Consider the following 17,255-nt stretch of genomic DNA (forward strand, 5'->3'; position numbering starts at 1 on the left):
GTATATATATATATATATATTTTTTTTTTTTTTTTGAGGTAGGGTCTCACTCTAGCCCAGGCTGACGTGGAATTCACTGTGTAGTCTCAGGGAGGCCTTGAATTTACTGCGACCCTCCTACCTCTGCCTCCGAGTGTTGGGATTAAAGATGAGGGTCGCCATACCCTGCTTCTTTATACAATTTATACGCTTTCTACAAGTTCATCTCCCACACTAGAGCCAGAGTGATCACCCTAAAGACAAAGCCACAGGCCATTCCACTCCTCTACTGGCCGCCTTTTCATTTCCAGGATTGTCCGAGTTCTTTAGCAGTAATGAATTGGCGTGGAGATGGTTCGTGATCTGGTTCTGGCGTCCACTGTCATCCAGCTGGTCTCCATGCTGGCCTTACCCTTGCGTTTCTTGTCTGGGTTATTATGAAGTCCCGGGATGGGGACGCTCCTTGTAGCTGCCTGCTTGTCTCAAGACCCTTGCTTGTGCTCTGGTGTTGACAGCGCTCAGTCTCGTTGCTCCAGACCGGTGTCCCAGAACCTGCTGTGGCATGTACTTGGGAACATTTGCTGAATGAAGGTTAGTGAGTGTTCACTGAAGGGTTAGTGTACGGAAGCAAGTCTCCAACAGGAGGCTCCTGTGGACAGCCAGACACGGGCACAGGAGTCCTTTCTGACACCGTGCTACTGTATCTCTAAAGCAAACGGTGAGGTTCTCCCACCCCATATTTGCCCTTTAACCTAGGAGTAGAAATTGGAACCTGCAAGAATTCTGGTTTTCTCTCAGTAAGTGCTAAAAACACCGTGAGCCTTCTGTTTAAAACTGTCACATACCAGTAAGAAAATGCAGACCCTGAGTTGTTTTGGTCACTTCACTGGTTAGCATTAGTAAATGGCCAATGCTGGAATCTGAGCGCAGACTTCTCTTGCTCTGAAACCCTTACTCCCTTCCCTGCACCTGCCTCTCACAGTGGTTCACTAGTTCCTTAAAAATTGGATATTAGATATGTAAGTTAAAACTTATAGTTCGGGCTGGAGAGATGGCTTAGCGGTTAAACGCTTGCCTGTGAAGCCTAAGGATGCCGGTTCAAGGCTCGATTCTCCAGGACCCATGTTAGCCAGATGCACAAGGGGGCACATGCGTCCTGAGTTCATCTGCAGTGGCTGGAGGCCCTGACGCGCCCATTCTCTCTCTCTTTCTCTGCCTCTTTCTCTCGCTCTTGCTCTCAAATAAATAAATAAATAAAAATGAACAAAAAAAATTAAAAAAACTTACTGTTCTTATAACTTAAATGAGAAAACTTGGCAAAATAATTGCAAATGCTCTTATGACTTGGTAATGCAAGTAGGAGATAATCAGGTAATTGGATAACAAGGCCTGGTTTAAATTACTTTGTTTTATCTTGGACTTGAAGTGTTTGTGTTGGCAAATGCTCTTTGCAAAATCAAGCTAGAGTCTGGTGTTGTCACACACAGAATGTAGAAAGCGATTAGTGATCAGTTGGCTTCGTAGTGGAAGCATGGGGTTGGTACCATGCAGACTGAGTGCGGGCAGGTGGGGGGGGTTCTTTGCATTTTTCACCCCTCAGTGATGGCTCCTAGAACGTGAATTTTAGGGGAAAGTGGCCTTCTGGTAGAAGGATTATCCCTGAAAAGAGAAGGAGATGACTTGGTGCTGTCTCAGCTTTGCTCCAGTCATCCTTGTTCCCTGCGGGCAAGACTGGTAGATCACCTTGCCCAGGGTCAGTCTGCTCATCGTGAGAACAGCCTCTGTGCAGAGTCAGAGTCCACCTTGGCTCAGTGCCTAAAGTTGTGTGAGTTCCTGCACATGCATGTAGTGCATTTGTTTCTTGTGAAATACTTCTCATATCGCTGAGGCAGAAGGTGAAAATTGAAGATCCAATTCTCTTTGACTTGGGTAATGGCTATATGTTTATTAAGGAATTGACATTTGTACCATCTTTCTGACTTGCTTTCTTACAGATTGTTTTTTGGTAAATGTTTTATTTATTGAGACAGAGGTAGCGGTGGTGGAGAGGGAGGGAGGAGGAGGGGAGAAGAGGGAGAGTGCACCAGAGCACCAGAGCGCCTTGCCGCTGCAAACTCCAGGTGCGCAGCCGCTCTCCGCACCTGGCTTTCCATGAGCGCTGGGGAGTTGAACCCAGGCCGTCAGCCTTTGCAAGGAAGCACCTTTAACCACGGAGCCATCCCTCCAGCCTCATTTTACAGATCTTATAGTTGGAAGATTATAGAACAAATCATGCCACAGTTTTCTGGGGATTTTTCAGGTTTCCCCAGTAAAGTAAGAGTATTATTCCAGCTATAATTACGTTCTCTTTACGCCTGGGCTGACTTTATTTTATGCTGAGAATCACTATTCACGTGTAGTCATTGCTGCAGCATTTCTTTAAGAATAGCACTTAGTTTATAGGGATGCTGGCATTGCAATCGTGAGCCGCCACTCCTGGGTTATTTTCTTCAGGGGATTAAGCCTAGAGTTCCATGAATGCTCAGCAAGTCCTTCATCAGCTGAGTTTTTCTTTTTGTTGTTGTTTGGTTTGGTTTTTCAAGGTAGGGTCTCACTCTGGCCCAGGCTGACCTGGAATTCACTATGGCATCTCAGGGTGGCCTCAAACTCACGGCGATCCTCCTACCTCTGCCTCCCAAGTGCTGGGATTAAAGGCGTGTGCCACCACGCCCGGCTCATCAACTGAGTTTTATCCCCAATCTTAAGTGAAAAATTTCTGTGTCCTAAAAAGTCTGTATCTGAGCCTCCTGTTATCCTATGATTTTGAAGGCTAAGACAGGAGGGTAGCCATGAGTTTGAGGCCAGCCTGGTCTGTATAGTTCCACAGCAAGACCCTGTCTCAAAAATGTGCTCCCCCATACATTTCCGTAGGGAAGTAGCAAGCCATAGCTAGAAGTGCCTTTTTGCTCTGTGAAGGTTCCTCGTGGGTCACATTTTGATATTGCAGTGGTGTACACTGGCTGCTCATGGTGCCTTCTTCCATTGCTTAGGCCGCGTGGCACTTCCCTGTAGTTCTTGGTTCGGTGATTAATTATGCAGATCGAGTGGTAATGGAGCAGGTAAGAATGAAGAAGATGGAGGAATATAGTGTGAAGAAAATATATTTGCCTGCAAGTTTGTACTGCCCTTGGGAGAGAGAATTGTGTTGATAAAAGGAAGAGGTGTATGATCTCAAGAATAAAGAATTAACTTATCTTAAAACAAACAAACAAGTACAACAGGAATTTGAGGGACGAGGTCAGTTCAGACCGGGCATGGTCACTGCTTTAGTGTTTCTCCCCTTCTCTAGGACCCTGCCCCATTCTGATCCTCCACACCCATCTTCCAGAGAATCAGACACCCAGAGTTGGTAGGTTTGGCAGCAAAGTTACTTGCCACCCATTCTTCTTTAGTGGTGGGCTGTGGTGGATGAAATAAACCACCAAGGTGAGATCCTTGACACCTTAGCATTTCTCAACCTGGACTTTTTCCTGCATGCTTGATCTTTCGTTTGCATATTTATTGCATATTTTGTTTGTGTATTTATTTTGTCTCCTTTGCAAAGACTGTAAACACCAGGCCTTCTTCACAGTCTTTGATCAGATTTAGTCAGAAGTACAATGAGTATTTGAAGAGTGAGATTTTTTTTTTTTACACCTTTTACATATGTTTTAAATGGATACTGAAGAATTGAACCTGGGTCCTTAGGCTTCACAGGCAAGCTCTTTGACTACTAAGCTATCTTTCCAGCCCCAGAGTGAGATTTTTGATCAAGTAGATGCTTTTAGGATCTTCTTGGATTCTCTGTGTGTGTGCATGTGCATGTATGTATGCATGTGTGTGTGTATAGGGACACATGTCTGTACCTACGTATGTGCATGTGGAGGCCAGAAAGTGTTGTCCCTCAGGAATACTACTTACCTTTTTTGGAGACAGGGTCTCTTGTTGGCCTGGAGTTTGCCAGTTAGGCTAGATGGGCTGACCAGCAAGTCCCAGGGGTCCTCCTGCCTCCACCCTGCAGCTCTGGGGTCACAAGCACACGTTACTCTGCCTCGTGGTGTGGTGTAGATGCTGGCTCTCGAGTCCTCGTGACTGCACAGCAAACACTTCACTAACTAATCTGCCTCCCTAGTCCTGGGTCCCATTTTTAACATAGGGTATCTGTGGAGTATAGAATTCCCTTTACTATCTTTTATGTTTTGATAAGGTTAGAAACAGTGTCTCCTTCATTTCTAATCTCAGTAATTTGAATCCCCAGAACCATACTTTGGTTGGTTGATGCTGTTATTTTTCTACTCCCTGTTTCTCATGTGGAAATCTTAGACTGTTATTTCCTTCCTATTGCTTGCTTTGGGTTTAGTTTGCTCTTTTTCTAGCTCTTTATGGTGAAGATTAGATTATTTGATTTGAGCTTTGTTAACATAGGCATTTATAGCTAAAAATTTTCTTCTAAGCATGCTTTTACCATATCCTATATATAAATTTTGGAATGTTTCTGTTTTTATTCATCTCAATATGTTTTTAGTTTTGTCACAAATTTCTCTGACTCATTGCTTGTTGAGGATTATGCTGTTTGACTCTCACATACTTGTGATTTCCCAGATCTTGTTTGGTTACTGGGTTCTCTTTTTATTCACGGTGGTTGCAGAACATACATCCCTACAAATTTATTGAGGCTTGTATTCCAGCCTGCCACTCAGTGCATCCTGGAGAGCGGAAGTGCTTGTGGAGGCTGACAGCGTGTTTTCCTCAGTCCTTCACCTTCTGTGCTGAGTCAGCGTCTCTCACTAGACCCTTGCCAGCCAGCTTGTCCTGGGCATTCCCTGTCTTTGCCTCCCAAAGGCTAGGATTACAGGCACACTGCCATGCCCCTCAGCACTTATTTGGGTCATGGGAGTCTAGACTCTGGTCCTCACGTTGGCACAGCAAGTAGTTGATGTAGTGAGCCGCCTCCGGCCCTGCACGGGTCCTCCAGGGCCCTGCACTGCCGCTCCCTGTTCCTCATTCCCTACTACTTCAGGCGGCGGCAGAATCCGTCAGTTGTCTTTGCTGTTGTCAAAGGCTCTTCCGTAAACAGTCTTAGAGTTATATGAAATGAAGACAGCCTTGTGAATGGACTCTTGTAAGTACCGACCAGACACAGCATATTAATAGCAGTTTTGGGGTTTCAATCCCATTCAGATTGCTCTGGTAGCTGCCAGGCCACTAATGGTCACCAATGTTGCAAGCTGATGTTTTCTGTTACTAGACCCAAAGAAGAGGGATTAGGAGTGGCACAGGTTTAAAATGCCACAGAGCTTTGTGGTTCTTACCAAATTTGGCCCCTTCTCTTGAGTAAATGCTTCCTCCATTATTGTATGTCTATAAAATTTCAAGAGTTCTGAAAAGGTTGGTTCTGACACTTTAAAATTTAAAAAAAAAACAACAACTTTATCTGGGTGAGACAGAGAGAGAGTGAGGGAGAAGGAAGCAGAAAGAAAGAGAGAATGGGCACACCAGGACCTCCAGCCACTGCTGACAGAAGAACCCAAAGCATTCCCTGGTCCAGAGGAGTCCAGTACAGCACTTCTCAAGGGTTCTGCTTCTCCCGCATGTGTGCGTCTCCCAAAGCCACGTGGAGGGAACAGGTTGCAAATAAATGAATGAGAGCTTTTCCATTTCAAGTGCTGGATTCCTTCCTTTGCACCAAGGAATTTCTGATATCTCAACTTTGTTTAGTTATGGCCACATTTGAGTCCAGGTTTATTTATTTATTATTTGAGAGCAACAGGCAAATGCAGAGAGAGAGAGAGAGAGAGAGAGAGAGAGAGAGAGACAGACAGACAGACAGACAGACAGACAAAGAAAGGGCACACCAGGGCCTCCAGCCACTGCAAACAACCTCCAGATGTATGTGATACCTTTAGGTCTTGGGGAATTGAGCCTTGAACCAGGGTTCTTAGGCTTCACAAGCAAGTGTTAAGCCATCTTTCCAGCCCTTGAGTCCAGGTTTTATTCAAGTAGTTAAGCAGAAAATTTAGAACCATCCCAAGCTACTTGAACTACCACTGGGAGTCAAGATTTTCCGATGAGGAGCTACATTTAGCTAATTTAAATTTTGACCCCATTTCTCTCTGAGTTAGCACCCTTAGAATCTTTTTGGTCCCAGGGTTTTCTCTCTATGAGTAACAAAACCTATAAATAATACAAATATGTCTGGAGGCAATGATGGTTGGAAAGGTACAGTTGTCACCGTGCCTGAGTGAGGTAACATTCCTCTCATCGGTAGGACTGCCACTGCTGGCACCAACACTGAGGGAGTGGGGGACTTCTGTTTCCTGAGTAACCCACATGTCCACATTGAAACTCCGGAGCCTCTCTTTCATGACCCGCGCCCTCTTCTGCTGCTGGCCATGATGAAATTGCTGGGATGCATGTGCTTGCTGCAAACCACTGTTGCAGTTCATACGGCTGTGGAGCAGGCCGACCCAAGCCCTGGCGCTTAAAGCCACACGGCCACTTGCCGCTCTCCCATGATCCTGTGGGGCAGGGCTGTCTGAGGGGCTTGGCTGGACTCTGGCTTAGGATTTCTCATGTGGCTGCACGTGGATGGTGGCTAGAATAGGGAAGGTAAGGGCCTGGGAAGGCTGGGCATGTTTCTTCACTGATCTCAAGGCATCTTCTTGTGATTTCTCTGTGAATTCAGTGACTTCTGGACCCTGGACTACTTACATACATGGCATCTTAGGGTTCTAACCAAGTATCCCAAGAGATCCACTTTGAAAGTCATTCAGTATCACTTAAAATGTTTTTGTTTATTTTTATTTATTTGAGAGTGACAGAGAGAGAAGGAGGCAGAGAGGCCGGGGGGGGGGGGGGGGAGGGAGAGAATGGCCGTGCCAGGGCCTCCAGCCAGTGCAAGTGAACTCCAGACGCATATGCCCTCTTGTGCATCTGGTTAATGTGGGTCCTGGAGAATCAAGCCTCTAACCGGGGTCCTTATGCTTCACCGCAAGTGCTTAACCACTAAGCCATCTCTCCAGCCCTCAGTATAACTTTTACTGCGGTCACGACACCGTCAGAACATTCCCCAAAGAATAAAAAGACAGTCTGTAGCTGGAAATTCATTGAGGAAACCAAAAGCCCTGACGGTCACATGGAACTAATGACAGTGGGTCTGCCCTTCATTGCCCTCCAGCAGTCCCGAAAGTGAAGCGTTGGTGTTTGAGTTCTAGCTGTACCAGCTTGTCAGCTGCAGGGACAATGAGTCTTATGAGTTGTTGTAGAAAGTGCCTGGTTCTCTGACCTTGAGGATTTACAACACAGAGAGGCATTTTCTTCCTAGCAAACCTGGAAGCAGGCGGTCTACCTCACATCTGTGTTCTGTTGTAGTGTCTGGATACACAGAGCTTTGTTAGGTCAGCAGTCTGAGAAGTCTCTCCTCTGTGAATGGCATGGACTACCAGTGTTCCTCTTGTTCATGGTTCCTGCATATTCACTGCTTTTCCAACCCGTTTCAGATGCCAATCACAGATCTCCATTTTCTCCAGGGACATATCACCTATAGTCCTTTCTACCCCCAGGTACTATAATGGTCATTCTTTGGTTACAGGTGGAATCCACTGCAACTGGCCAAAGCAGGGAGAATTTATTAAGTGAATTAGCCCCAGAGTTCTGGAATGACATGGGTGCCAAGTTTAAGTACTGTACTGTCAAGAAAAATGCCTTGAATCACACGAAGAGCAACTTACCAAAGACTGTGTGGACATTGTTAGTAATTTTTATTAAATGAACTTCTCTATGGGGACCTTACAGAGTTGTGGTAGATACTTTAGTGAGTGGGGGACATTGGGGTGCAGCGGAGGCTCCGTGGCTAAGAGTGCGTGCTGCACAAGCGTGGGGAGCTGCGCTCAGTCCTCAGCTCCGCGTTAAAGGCACAGCTCCCCGGGACTTCTTGGTCAGCCAGTCTAGCCTAGCCGAAGAGCTGCAGGGTCAGCGAGAGACTTTGTCTCAGGGAAATAAAGGGGAAGGGAATGGAGTCGCCCCAGTGTCTTCCTCTGGCCTTTGCACATGTGCACATGGGGTGTGCTCATTTGCACACGTATGTGTGTACACGACACACACACAAGTTGAGGAATTACATCCTCATGTTTGTTTTGTCTTTTGGGGACTTAAAATTCCCCTGAGGAACTCTGATAAGTTCAGATTCTATTTTCAGACTACGCCTGATTCCTGTATTACCTTTACTGTGTCACAAATGCAGAAGGGCCAACATCCAAAGACACTTGGAAGCACATACTTTTTTAAAATGATTGCCCAGAAGTTAGGTAGCTAAGTAAATACAGGTATTTGCAGCTTAACAAAATGTAGGATGGAGATTTTCAAATTGCCGGGATACGTACCTGAGAGACTTTCAAATCTTATCGTAGCTTCCTAGAGAATAGCTCTCGTAGGTGGCTATGTCCATTTTGGCAATGACTTGTCTTATCCTATTTGGTGAGATCATTACTGTTTATATGAATGAAGGTGCTCATGTGTGAGAGATGCCCAGTAGGGCGACTGGCATGTTTTTTGCTCTCCGTTGGCATTTCTCTGAACCAGGCTGATGGGCGTGGCTGGAGAAGATCGAGGGTGAGTAGTGACAAGCACAGAGCTAGCTGGTCACATGGCTCTTGTGGACATTTGGAAATGACCTTCATGCCCGACCATGATGGAGGACAGCGTTCAGTTTCTAAAGTGACTAGACTGCCTGGCATCAGCCGTGCCTAGTAGTGGTGTGCTAGCTGGGGTCCTGGTGTTCCACCTGGATGGCCGCTCCTCCATGGAGTCTTTGGCGCATTCTTTACCTTTGTGTCCTTTCGTGGCGACAGGAGTGGCTGTGGCAGGCAGGAGGAGCAGCAGTCGGTGCTTGCGTTGCGATACCATGCCAGCCTCGGGTGCTGGACCTGCCGCTCCACCACGCGCTGCAGCTCTGGTTGATCTAGGAAGTCGGGGTTCCTTTGCAGCTTCCAGACAGCCTAGGATCAGGAGTCCTCATCTTGGCAATGTCCGGTGTAACGGGTGAGATATCCGAGGCCTTTTGTTCTACAGACTTGTCAGGTCTCTAGAACTCTTGAGTGACCAAGGCCCAGTTTCTCTGCTCTGCTCTTCACAGCCTTCCAGCTCTCCTTAGCCCCAGTTCTGTCCCTTCTTCCACTGTGCGCTGGTTTTTGCCTGGCCACCCTTCCGAGCCTCGTCATTGGTGGTCACCCAGAGTCTTTACCGTCTCTGCAGCTCAGCCTCTCTTGTTACAGCTAGTGTCCTGAAAGAGCACGTTACCTCAGATGTTGAAAAGACACACTTAGGTTACAGGATAAACAGTGTATATGTGCTGAAAATAGCAGGGAGCCTCAACTAAGCAATTTTCTCCCCCCACAGGCAGAAGAAATCCTTAGGCAGGAGCTGGAGAAAAGAGAAACACCAAGTTTATATTGCTTGCTCGGAGACGTCCTGCGAGACCACTCCTGCTACGACAAGGCCTGGGCGCTGTCGCGGCATCGCAGTGCTCGTGCCCAGCGCTCCAAAGCCCTCCTTCACCTGCGCAACAAGGAGTTCCAGGAATGCGTGGCATGCTTTGAGCGCTCCGTGAAGATTAATCCCATGCAGGTCAGACACCATTCACCCCCCATTCCTGCACTTGGGCTTTTCTCTGGGTCTGATTCCCACTGGAATGAGTGGGAGCTCCTCCTTGAGAGCAAGAACTCACTTCCTTCTAATTCACCTTGTGCTTGTCATAAAAACAGACACTTAAGTTTTCTGCTGCTTGAACATTCTTGGTTCTACTCATTGCTTCTTTCTTGTACCTGCCCTTAACTCATACTGCAGGTCTTAAGGTGAGGGACTGTTCTGAGCGGAGCTTTGGAAAGCAGGCTCAGAAGTGCGGGAGCCGCGGGACTGTGCGGGTGGTCGCTGAGGTGAACAGTGAGAGAGTCCTCGTGCATGAGGGGCCATGTAGTGTGGAGTGTGGGTAACTTAAGGGGAAATGTGTACACTTATATATACACTTTTATTTCTTTTTTGAGATAGGGTCTCACTTTAGCCCAGACTGACCTGAACACACTCTGAGGTCCCAGGCTATCAAACTCATAGCTTCTCTTATCACTGCCTCCCAAGTCCTGGGATTAAAGGCATGTGCCACCATGCTGGGCACAAATAAATTTGAACTTTCAAAATATATTTTTAAATTTTTAAACTTTTGTTCAAGTATATGTGTGTGAGCATGTGTGTTTGGTGTGTATGTGTGTAGTATATGCATTTGTTTGTGCCCATGCAGCACACCATATGCTTGCCTATGGTGGGGGCCACTTTCCTATCCCCTCGGGCCCCATGCTTGTCCATAAAGCATGCTTAACTGCTGAGCCATCTCCGTAGCCTTTAAAATATTTTTGCATGCTTGAAAAACTGATATTTAAAGAAAAGGTATGGGTCTTTAAATGACATGATAAATCCATAGGAAAGGGCCTAGGTTTTGAGGGAAGCTACTGCAGATGAAATCCAGATGCATGTGCCACCTTGTGCATCTGGCTTACATGGGTCCTGGGGAATCAAACCAGGGTCCTTAGGTTTCACAGGCAAACACCTTAACTGCAACACCACTTCCACAGCCCTTCTTCTTCTTCCTTTTTTTTTTTTTTGAGGTAGGGTGTCACTCTAGCCCAGGCTGACCTGGAATTCACTATGTAGTCTCAGGATGGCCTTGAATTCATGGCGATCCTCCTACCTCTGCCTCCCGAGTGCTGGGATTAAAGGCGTGCACCACCACACAAGGCTTAAGTTTTTGTTTTTAATATGTATTTTTAAAACATTTATTCTATTTGAGAGAGAGAAAGAGGCAGATAGAAAGAGAAGATAAAAACGGATGCTCCAGGGCCTCTAGCCACTGCAAACGAACTCTTGACACATGCACCCCCTTTTTCATCTGGCTTACATGGGACTTGGAGAATCGAACCTGGGTAATTAGGCTTTGAAGGCCAGTGCCTTAACCACTAAGTCATCTCTCCAATCCTTTTTTTTTTTGAGGTAGAGTCTCACTGTAACCCAGGCTGACCTGAAATTCACTGTGTGGTCCCAGATTGGCCTTAAATTCACAGTGATCCTCCTACCTCAGGCTCCCAAGTGCTGGGATTAAAGGTGTGTACCACCACGCCCAGCTTGTTTTATTTTATTTTTTTTTGTCATACTGTCTAGTATGGGAGAGATACCTCAATCAGACATGAACCCTTGGTATGCACATAGAAAAGCCAGGAATGGTGGCATGTGTTTATAATCCCAGTGCTGGGCAGGTAGGGAGAGAAGGATCCTTGTGGCTCAGTGGTCAGTTAGTCTAGTCTACTTGGAGAGCTCCAGGCCACATTTGACACAAAATAAGCTGCAGTTTTGCTTTAATATCTTTTTATCTTTTAGTAAGTTATGATGATGATGGTGATGGCAACTATTATTATTTTGACATAATGTCTCACTATGTAGCCCAGGCTGACTTAGAATTTACAATCTAGTCTCAGCCTTCTGGATCTTGGGACTATAAGTGATTGTGTACCTGTCAGCAATTTAGTTTTGAAAACAGTTTGTTTTTTTTTAATATATAGATCTTGTAACTCTTTTGATATAGTAAAACCAACGTTTGGTCCACAGTTGGTTGGTTAGATAAGGTTTTAAAAATCATATACTTAAATTGTTTTTTTGTTTTCATTCCTTTTAGACAGTTTTGTAGTTCCGATGACTAAACATGATTAAATGCTTGCTGTATACTAAATATGGATGTGGGATTGTATTATGTTGTAGCAGCCTATCAGAAGACAGTTTGTGTGCTGGGAAATGATAAAGTGGAACCAGTTTGTTAACCACTTAAGACCATGTTAGAGTTATCCTACTGTGTGGGCGTCTCTTGCAGTTTTGAATAAAAGGCTGGTATGTCAAAACTAGTATTGTGGAAAGTTTGAGCAAACAGTGAATGTTGGGCTAGAGAGATGGCTTAGCTGTTATGGCACATGCCTGAGAAGCCTTGCACTTGCCTCACCTTTTGTGAGTCGGGCTTATTTGGTATCTGGAAAGTTAATCATGAGTCCTTAGGCTTCACAGGCATATGCCATAACAGCTAAGCCATTAAAGGCGTGTGCCACCACACCCCGCTTCAGTTTGGTTTTTGAAAAGAGAAAATACTTTTATTTGGGATGTAGTTTAGCAGTTTCCGTTGCAGATTTGTAGTATTTGTGGTGGGGGAGTCAAGGAGGTTGGCGCTCACATTCCAATAGAGAGGACAGGATGAGCATATGTGAATAACATGTGCAGAAAAGAGGTTTTCTTTTCTTTTTGTTCTTCCTTTCCTCTGTTGTTAAGCAATAAAAAATGAACCGCCTAAGGTCTCACTTGCATAATTGCCAAGAAACGCGAGCCCTGTTGTGATAACATCTGGGCTGTGGTGGAACTGAAGTTCAAGGGGAAGGCAGATATTGCTGCCTGAGACCTGGTTCTGAATTCTAGGCACAGCCAGTGTCTTTCTTCTGAGCTTTTGTAAGATGGAGATTTCTACATCATTTCACTGCTGGGAACAATAGAGCCAGTGTATGTACAAAGTCTAGCACAGCTCCAGCCCGTAGTTACATAGTGTCACTTTACTTTCCTGCCTATTGGGCTGCGTAATAATGATTTAAAAAATCATTATTGTCCCATTGTCTGTAGCATGACAGAGAGGTATATCTTTCATGAAAGTCTAATGCATAGATGACCTGTAAACATCTTGTCAGCTCTCTGGAAAGAATAGGGAACTTTAAGAACCATGGAATACACACCTAGACAAGAGTAAGAGAAGCATTAAACAGCTAATAACCATAGTAAAAGAAAACTATGTATCAAAGATAGTTGACCCTTTAGTAAAAGGAAAACTCTAAAATAGAAGAAACTATTCCTGTAGTGAGACAGAGAAGCGGACAGCTAGGGCTTGTGCTGCTTTAGGGAGGAAGCTTTGAGGGTTAGTAAAGGAGAAGGTAGGTTCTGAAGGAGCTGGCTGTGCACGTTTTAAAAAGAGCTTTAAGCATCACTTCAGAGTAAAGTACCACACTTGGATTTGGCTAGGTCATTTCCTGTTCGATGAACCACATTCCATAGCTTGTTCGCATTTGTATCATGGGACTTAGGAAGCTGGGAAATAGGAAGGAGAGAGTGGAGAATGGGGCATGCCATTTAGATTGGATTATAATGCTAACCTTTATCATGGGTGATAGACTCAAAGCAGTCAATCCTGAGGGAAATTAGAAAACATGTGAACCTACTGACTATTCATTCTACAGAAATCCTGAGGAGGAAAAACATCTCAGTAGTCAGCTTGTCTTTTTTTAAAAATATTTTTTATATTTATTTATTTATTTGAGAGAGAGAGAAAATGGGCAGGGCCTCCAACCACTGCAAATGATCTCCAGATGCGTGCGCCCCCTTGTGCATCTGGCTTACGTGGGTCCTGGAGAATCGAACCAGGATCCTTTGGCTTTGTAGGCAAGTGCCTTAACCACTAAGCCATCCCTCCAGCCCATCAGCTTGTCTTTTTTTTTGTTTTGTTTTTCGAGGTAGGGTCTCACTCTGGTCCAGGCTGACCTGTAATTAACTCTGTAGTCTCAGGGTGGCCTTGAACTCATGGCGATCCTCCTACCTCTGCCTCCCTAGCAGCTTGTCTTTTAAGACAGAGAACTGGTATGTAAGCAAGTGATGCCTATTGCACATCTGCTTTAGGTGTACTCTTCTGTAACTATAAACAAGATGCCAGAGTCATAAAACATTGTATTTTTAATTATAGAAGTTACTTACCTCGTTCTCTTGCGGCACTGAGCTTCTTGCTCTTGGAGTAATAGACTGTTGAAATTGTGTTTTGAATGTTGTGGTTGACTAGGCATTGTAGTCACTCTCTTCATCAGTCACATTGTTCTCCAGGAACCAGGAACTTTCTGTGACTGTGAGCAAATTATTTCATTTCTAGGATTGACTTTCCTTTTGGCTTCTTTTGACTTGACTTGCGAAGCCTCTGTTGAAATTGTCCTTTTAGCTGCTCACTTGTGTGATCAGTGGTCGTCGTCAACCACTAGATGACACTAGTGCACCTCTGTGCCCTGTCACCTGCCGGCGCAGGGTGTGGGGTCTCAGGAGCCTTGGAATTGTAGCCTAGTTTAACCCCCACTCATGTCACAGGGACTGAAACTCAGATGTTAAGCGACCGCCAAGGCCATCTAGGTGTCCAGAGCCCCTTTTGTCCTCTACTGTCCTTCAACTGGTTTTGTGCTGATAATGAACAGGAATGATTATAGTGTCTAAAAGGTGGCATTGAAATTGGATAAGCACAACTGACACATGTTGTTAAGTACTGGCTACACATCAAATTTTAGAATATGAAAAATGACTATAAAATATCTCTAACTTTATATATTAGTAGCATGTTGAAGTAATCTCATTTTGGATATGTAGTGTTAAGTATCATTAAACTTTACTCATTTATTTTTATTAATTGGGATGTAGCCACTAGGACATGTAAAAAGGCTAGCATTCTTAGCTATCTCATAGCACTGGGCTAGATAATAAAGATCTTGTTCAACTCTGTTTTGATGATTTGTGTGAGGCCTTTTCTGATTTTTTAAAATGATTTGTTAATGCATGTGATAATCTTGAGCCAGGATGTCAGCATTATTGATAATAGTTTAAGTAGATTAAAATAACAACAATAGGGGTTGGAGAAATGGCCTTGGGGTTAAGGTACTTGCCTGCAATGCTTAACAACCTGGGTTTGATTCTCCAATACCCACCTAAAGCCAGATGCACAAAGTGATGCATGCATCTGGAGTTCATTTGCAAAGGTATTAGTACACCCAAACACATGCACAAACACCACAAAGAAAAGTCTAAATATTAAAAAAGAAGCGCCAAACCTAACCACCCTAACAAAAATCTCTGACATGTCTTTATTTCAGACATGTTAATGGTAAACAAGAGTTTACCATTAACAAGAGGTGCTAGAGAGATGGCTCCGCACGCAAAGCCACTTGCTTGCAAAGGCTGCCAGCTGTTGTTCAGTTCCCCAGTATTTGCATAAAGCCAGATGTACAAAATGGAGCATGCCCCTGAAGTTTGTTTGCAGTGGCAAGAGGTCCTGGTATACCTCTCTGTATCTCTTTCAAATATATATATCACACCTTGGAATTAATGAAATATAACACAGGTTTTAAAGCTTTCAGCTTATTTGGGAATAGAGGACCTGTTTTATTTATTTATTTTTTGTTTGTTTATTTACTTAGAGAGAGAGAGAGAGAGAGCGCGAAAGAACAAGGGAGAATGGGCTCACGAGGGCCTCTAGCCACTGCAGTCAAACTTCAGACGCATGTGCCACCTTGTGCATCTGGCTTACGTGGGTCCTGGGGAATTGAACCAGGGTCTTTTGGCTTTGCAGGCAAACGCCTTAACCACTAAGCCATCTCTCCAGCCCCAAGGACCTGTTTTATGTATGTCAGACTTTAGTCCTCTTGGATTGTATCCCGTTCAGGGAGTGTGTTTTGGTGCATTGAAGCTCTTTTTATTTATTCTATAAATAACTGGGTGAAAGCAAAGGAGTGAGCTCATTTCTAACTTGCTGGAGGCCCTGTAATTCAGACGTCTGGTCTTTTGGCTTCTCTTCCCTTGGGAGGAGCCACCCTTCAGGTTTTCCCTATCTCTCCACCAAAATCTGTCTTGCATAAAGTCTCTTGATGGCATTGTTTATAGTCTCTTGTGAATTCATGGCAAAGTGTTATATTGCCCAAGGATGTTTGCTTTCTAAACTTTATCTCTAAGTATCAGCTGAAAGTCTGCTTAAAGAACTTGCTGGCCTCTGCCCACCATATGGAACACGTTCTGTGGGAGCGGCTGGCGCTGAGGATGTGGAAGGTTCCTCCTGTGCCCTAGGAAAGCGGGGGAAGACCCCGAGCACCGGTGTCCTTCCTTCCCCCGCCCTGCCTGTGTGCGCGCTGCTCTCCTGTCTGAAAGTGAAACAAGCGATAGCTGTTTTTCTGACTAACATTATTGCATTGTAAGGGTACCCTGTGATGCAAAGACTTCTTCTGTAATTGATTTGCTGTCTACGTCTCAGCCAAATTCTGAGCCCATGTTTTCCAAGATATTTGCAGGCATGCCTACACAAATACATGCTAGGGGAGTTTGGCTCATGGTTAAACCGGAGAAGTCACCCATTGTGTAATGGAAGATGAAAGCAGCACTCTGTCCTTTTAAGTTGTGACATGCTAGCCTGTTGTGAATTGGCTGATACTGTGTAGACTTTTTCATATAATAGATGCTGAGTTCCAATGCCGGATTCCTCCCGTGTGTAGGGTAGGAGGCTGTAAACAAAATTGTCCATTGCATCTAAGGATTGGGTTGTATTTTAAATATGTTTATTTATTTGAGAGAGAACGAGGGCGAACGTACTTCAGATGCATGCACCACTTTGTCCATCTGGCTTTACGTGGGTACTGAGGAATTGAACTTGGGCCATCAGGCTTTGTAAGCTAGTGCCTTTAACCACTGAACCATTTTTTTCAGCCCATATTTAAGGAAATTGATTAACTCAAATAACAGTATTTCTTAGTAAAAGGTAATGATATTCCACATGCTTTCATGTTAAAATAGCTTTGACAATTATATAGAAAATTAATTTCCATTGTTGTTTTCTATCTTTAAACGTGAGGCAAGTGTTTATCCCGCTCTGAGCTCTTTGGAGGAGTGCGCTCGTTGCCAGCATCTTCTGGCTGGTGGGTGCCCTCTCCATGTGCATCTGCATGCCGGAATGACTGACGTTGATCTCTGCAGCTTGGAGTCTGGTTTTCTCTGGGCTGTGCCTACTTGGCCTTGGAAGACTACGCGGGCTCAGCAAAGGCGTTTCAGCGTTGTGTGACTCTAGAACCTGATGTAAGTTTGTTCAGCTGCTTCCCTTCTTTCAGTTAAAACCATGTATCACCAATATACACAGCCAGGTGTCACGTGTAGGCGTGTGGTGTTTACTCACAGGCTACTATGTTAATTGCATACTGGTTCTTTTGGTGTGGTGCCCTTTTCTGTTTAACAGTTTTGTGGGGATAATAATTCTCATGTAATCATAATCCCTTCTACCACCCTCTCTTTTTCTCCTCTTGAATCCCCTCTCCACTGAATCCATTCCTCTTTCCAACTAGTCTATTTTCCATTTTCATATCATCATTTTTTCACTCCTATTATGCACATCTTGTGTAGGTAGC

The 17,255-nt window shown here is 44.7% G+C and overlaps 1 protein-coding gene across 2 annotated transcripts in view; it reads left to right on the top strand.

Annotated features, from left to right (window-relative positions):
* Positions 1-17,255, top strand: part of Ttc27 (tetratricopeptide repeat domain 27) — a 125,862-nt gene that overhangs the window by 75,603 nt on the left and 33,004 nt on the right. For both annotated transcript variants that reach the window (XM_004667337.2, XM_045151126.1), the window contains exons 13-14: positions 9,394-9,621; positions 16,831-16,929. In XM_004667337.2, the coding sequence (XP_004667394.1) occupies positions 9,394-9,621; positions 16,831-16,929 (327 nt within the window). The remainder of the gene's footprint in view (positions 1-9,393; positions 9,622-16,830; positions 16,930-17,255) is intronic.

This window comes from Jaculus jaculus, chromosome 5 (assembly GCF_020740685.1).
Source record: "Jaculus jaculus isolate mJacJac1 chromosome 5, mJacJac1.mat.Y.cur, whole genome shotgun sequence".
Taxonomy (NCBI): domain Eukaryota; kingdom Metazoa; phylum Chordata; class Mammalia; order Rodentia; family Dipodidae; genus Jaculus; species Jaculus jaculus.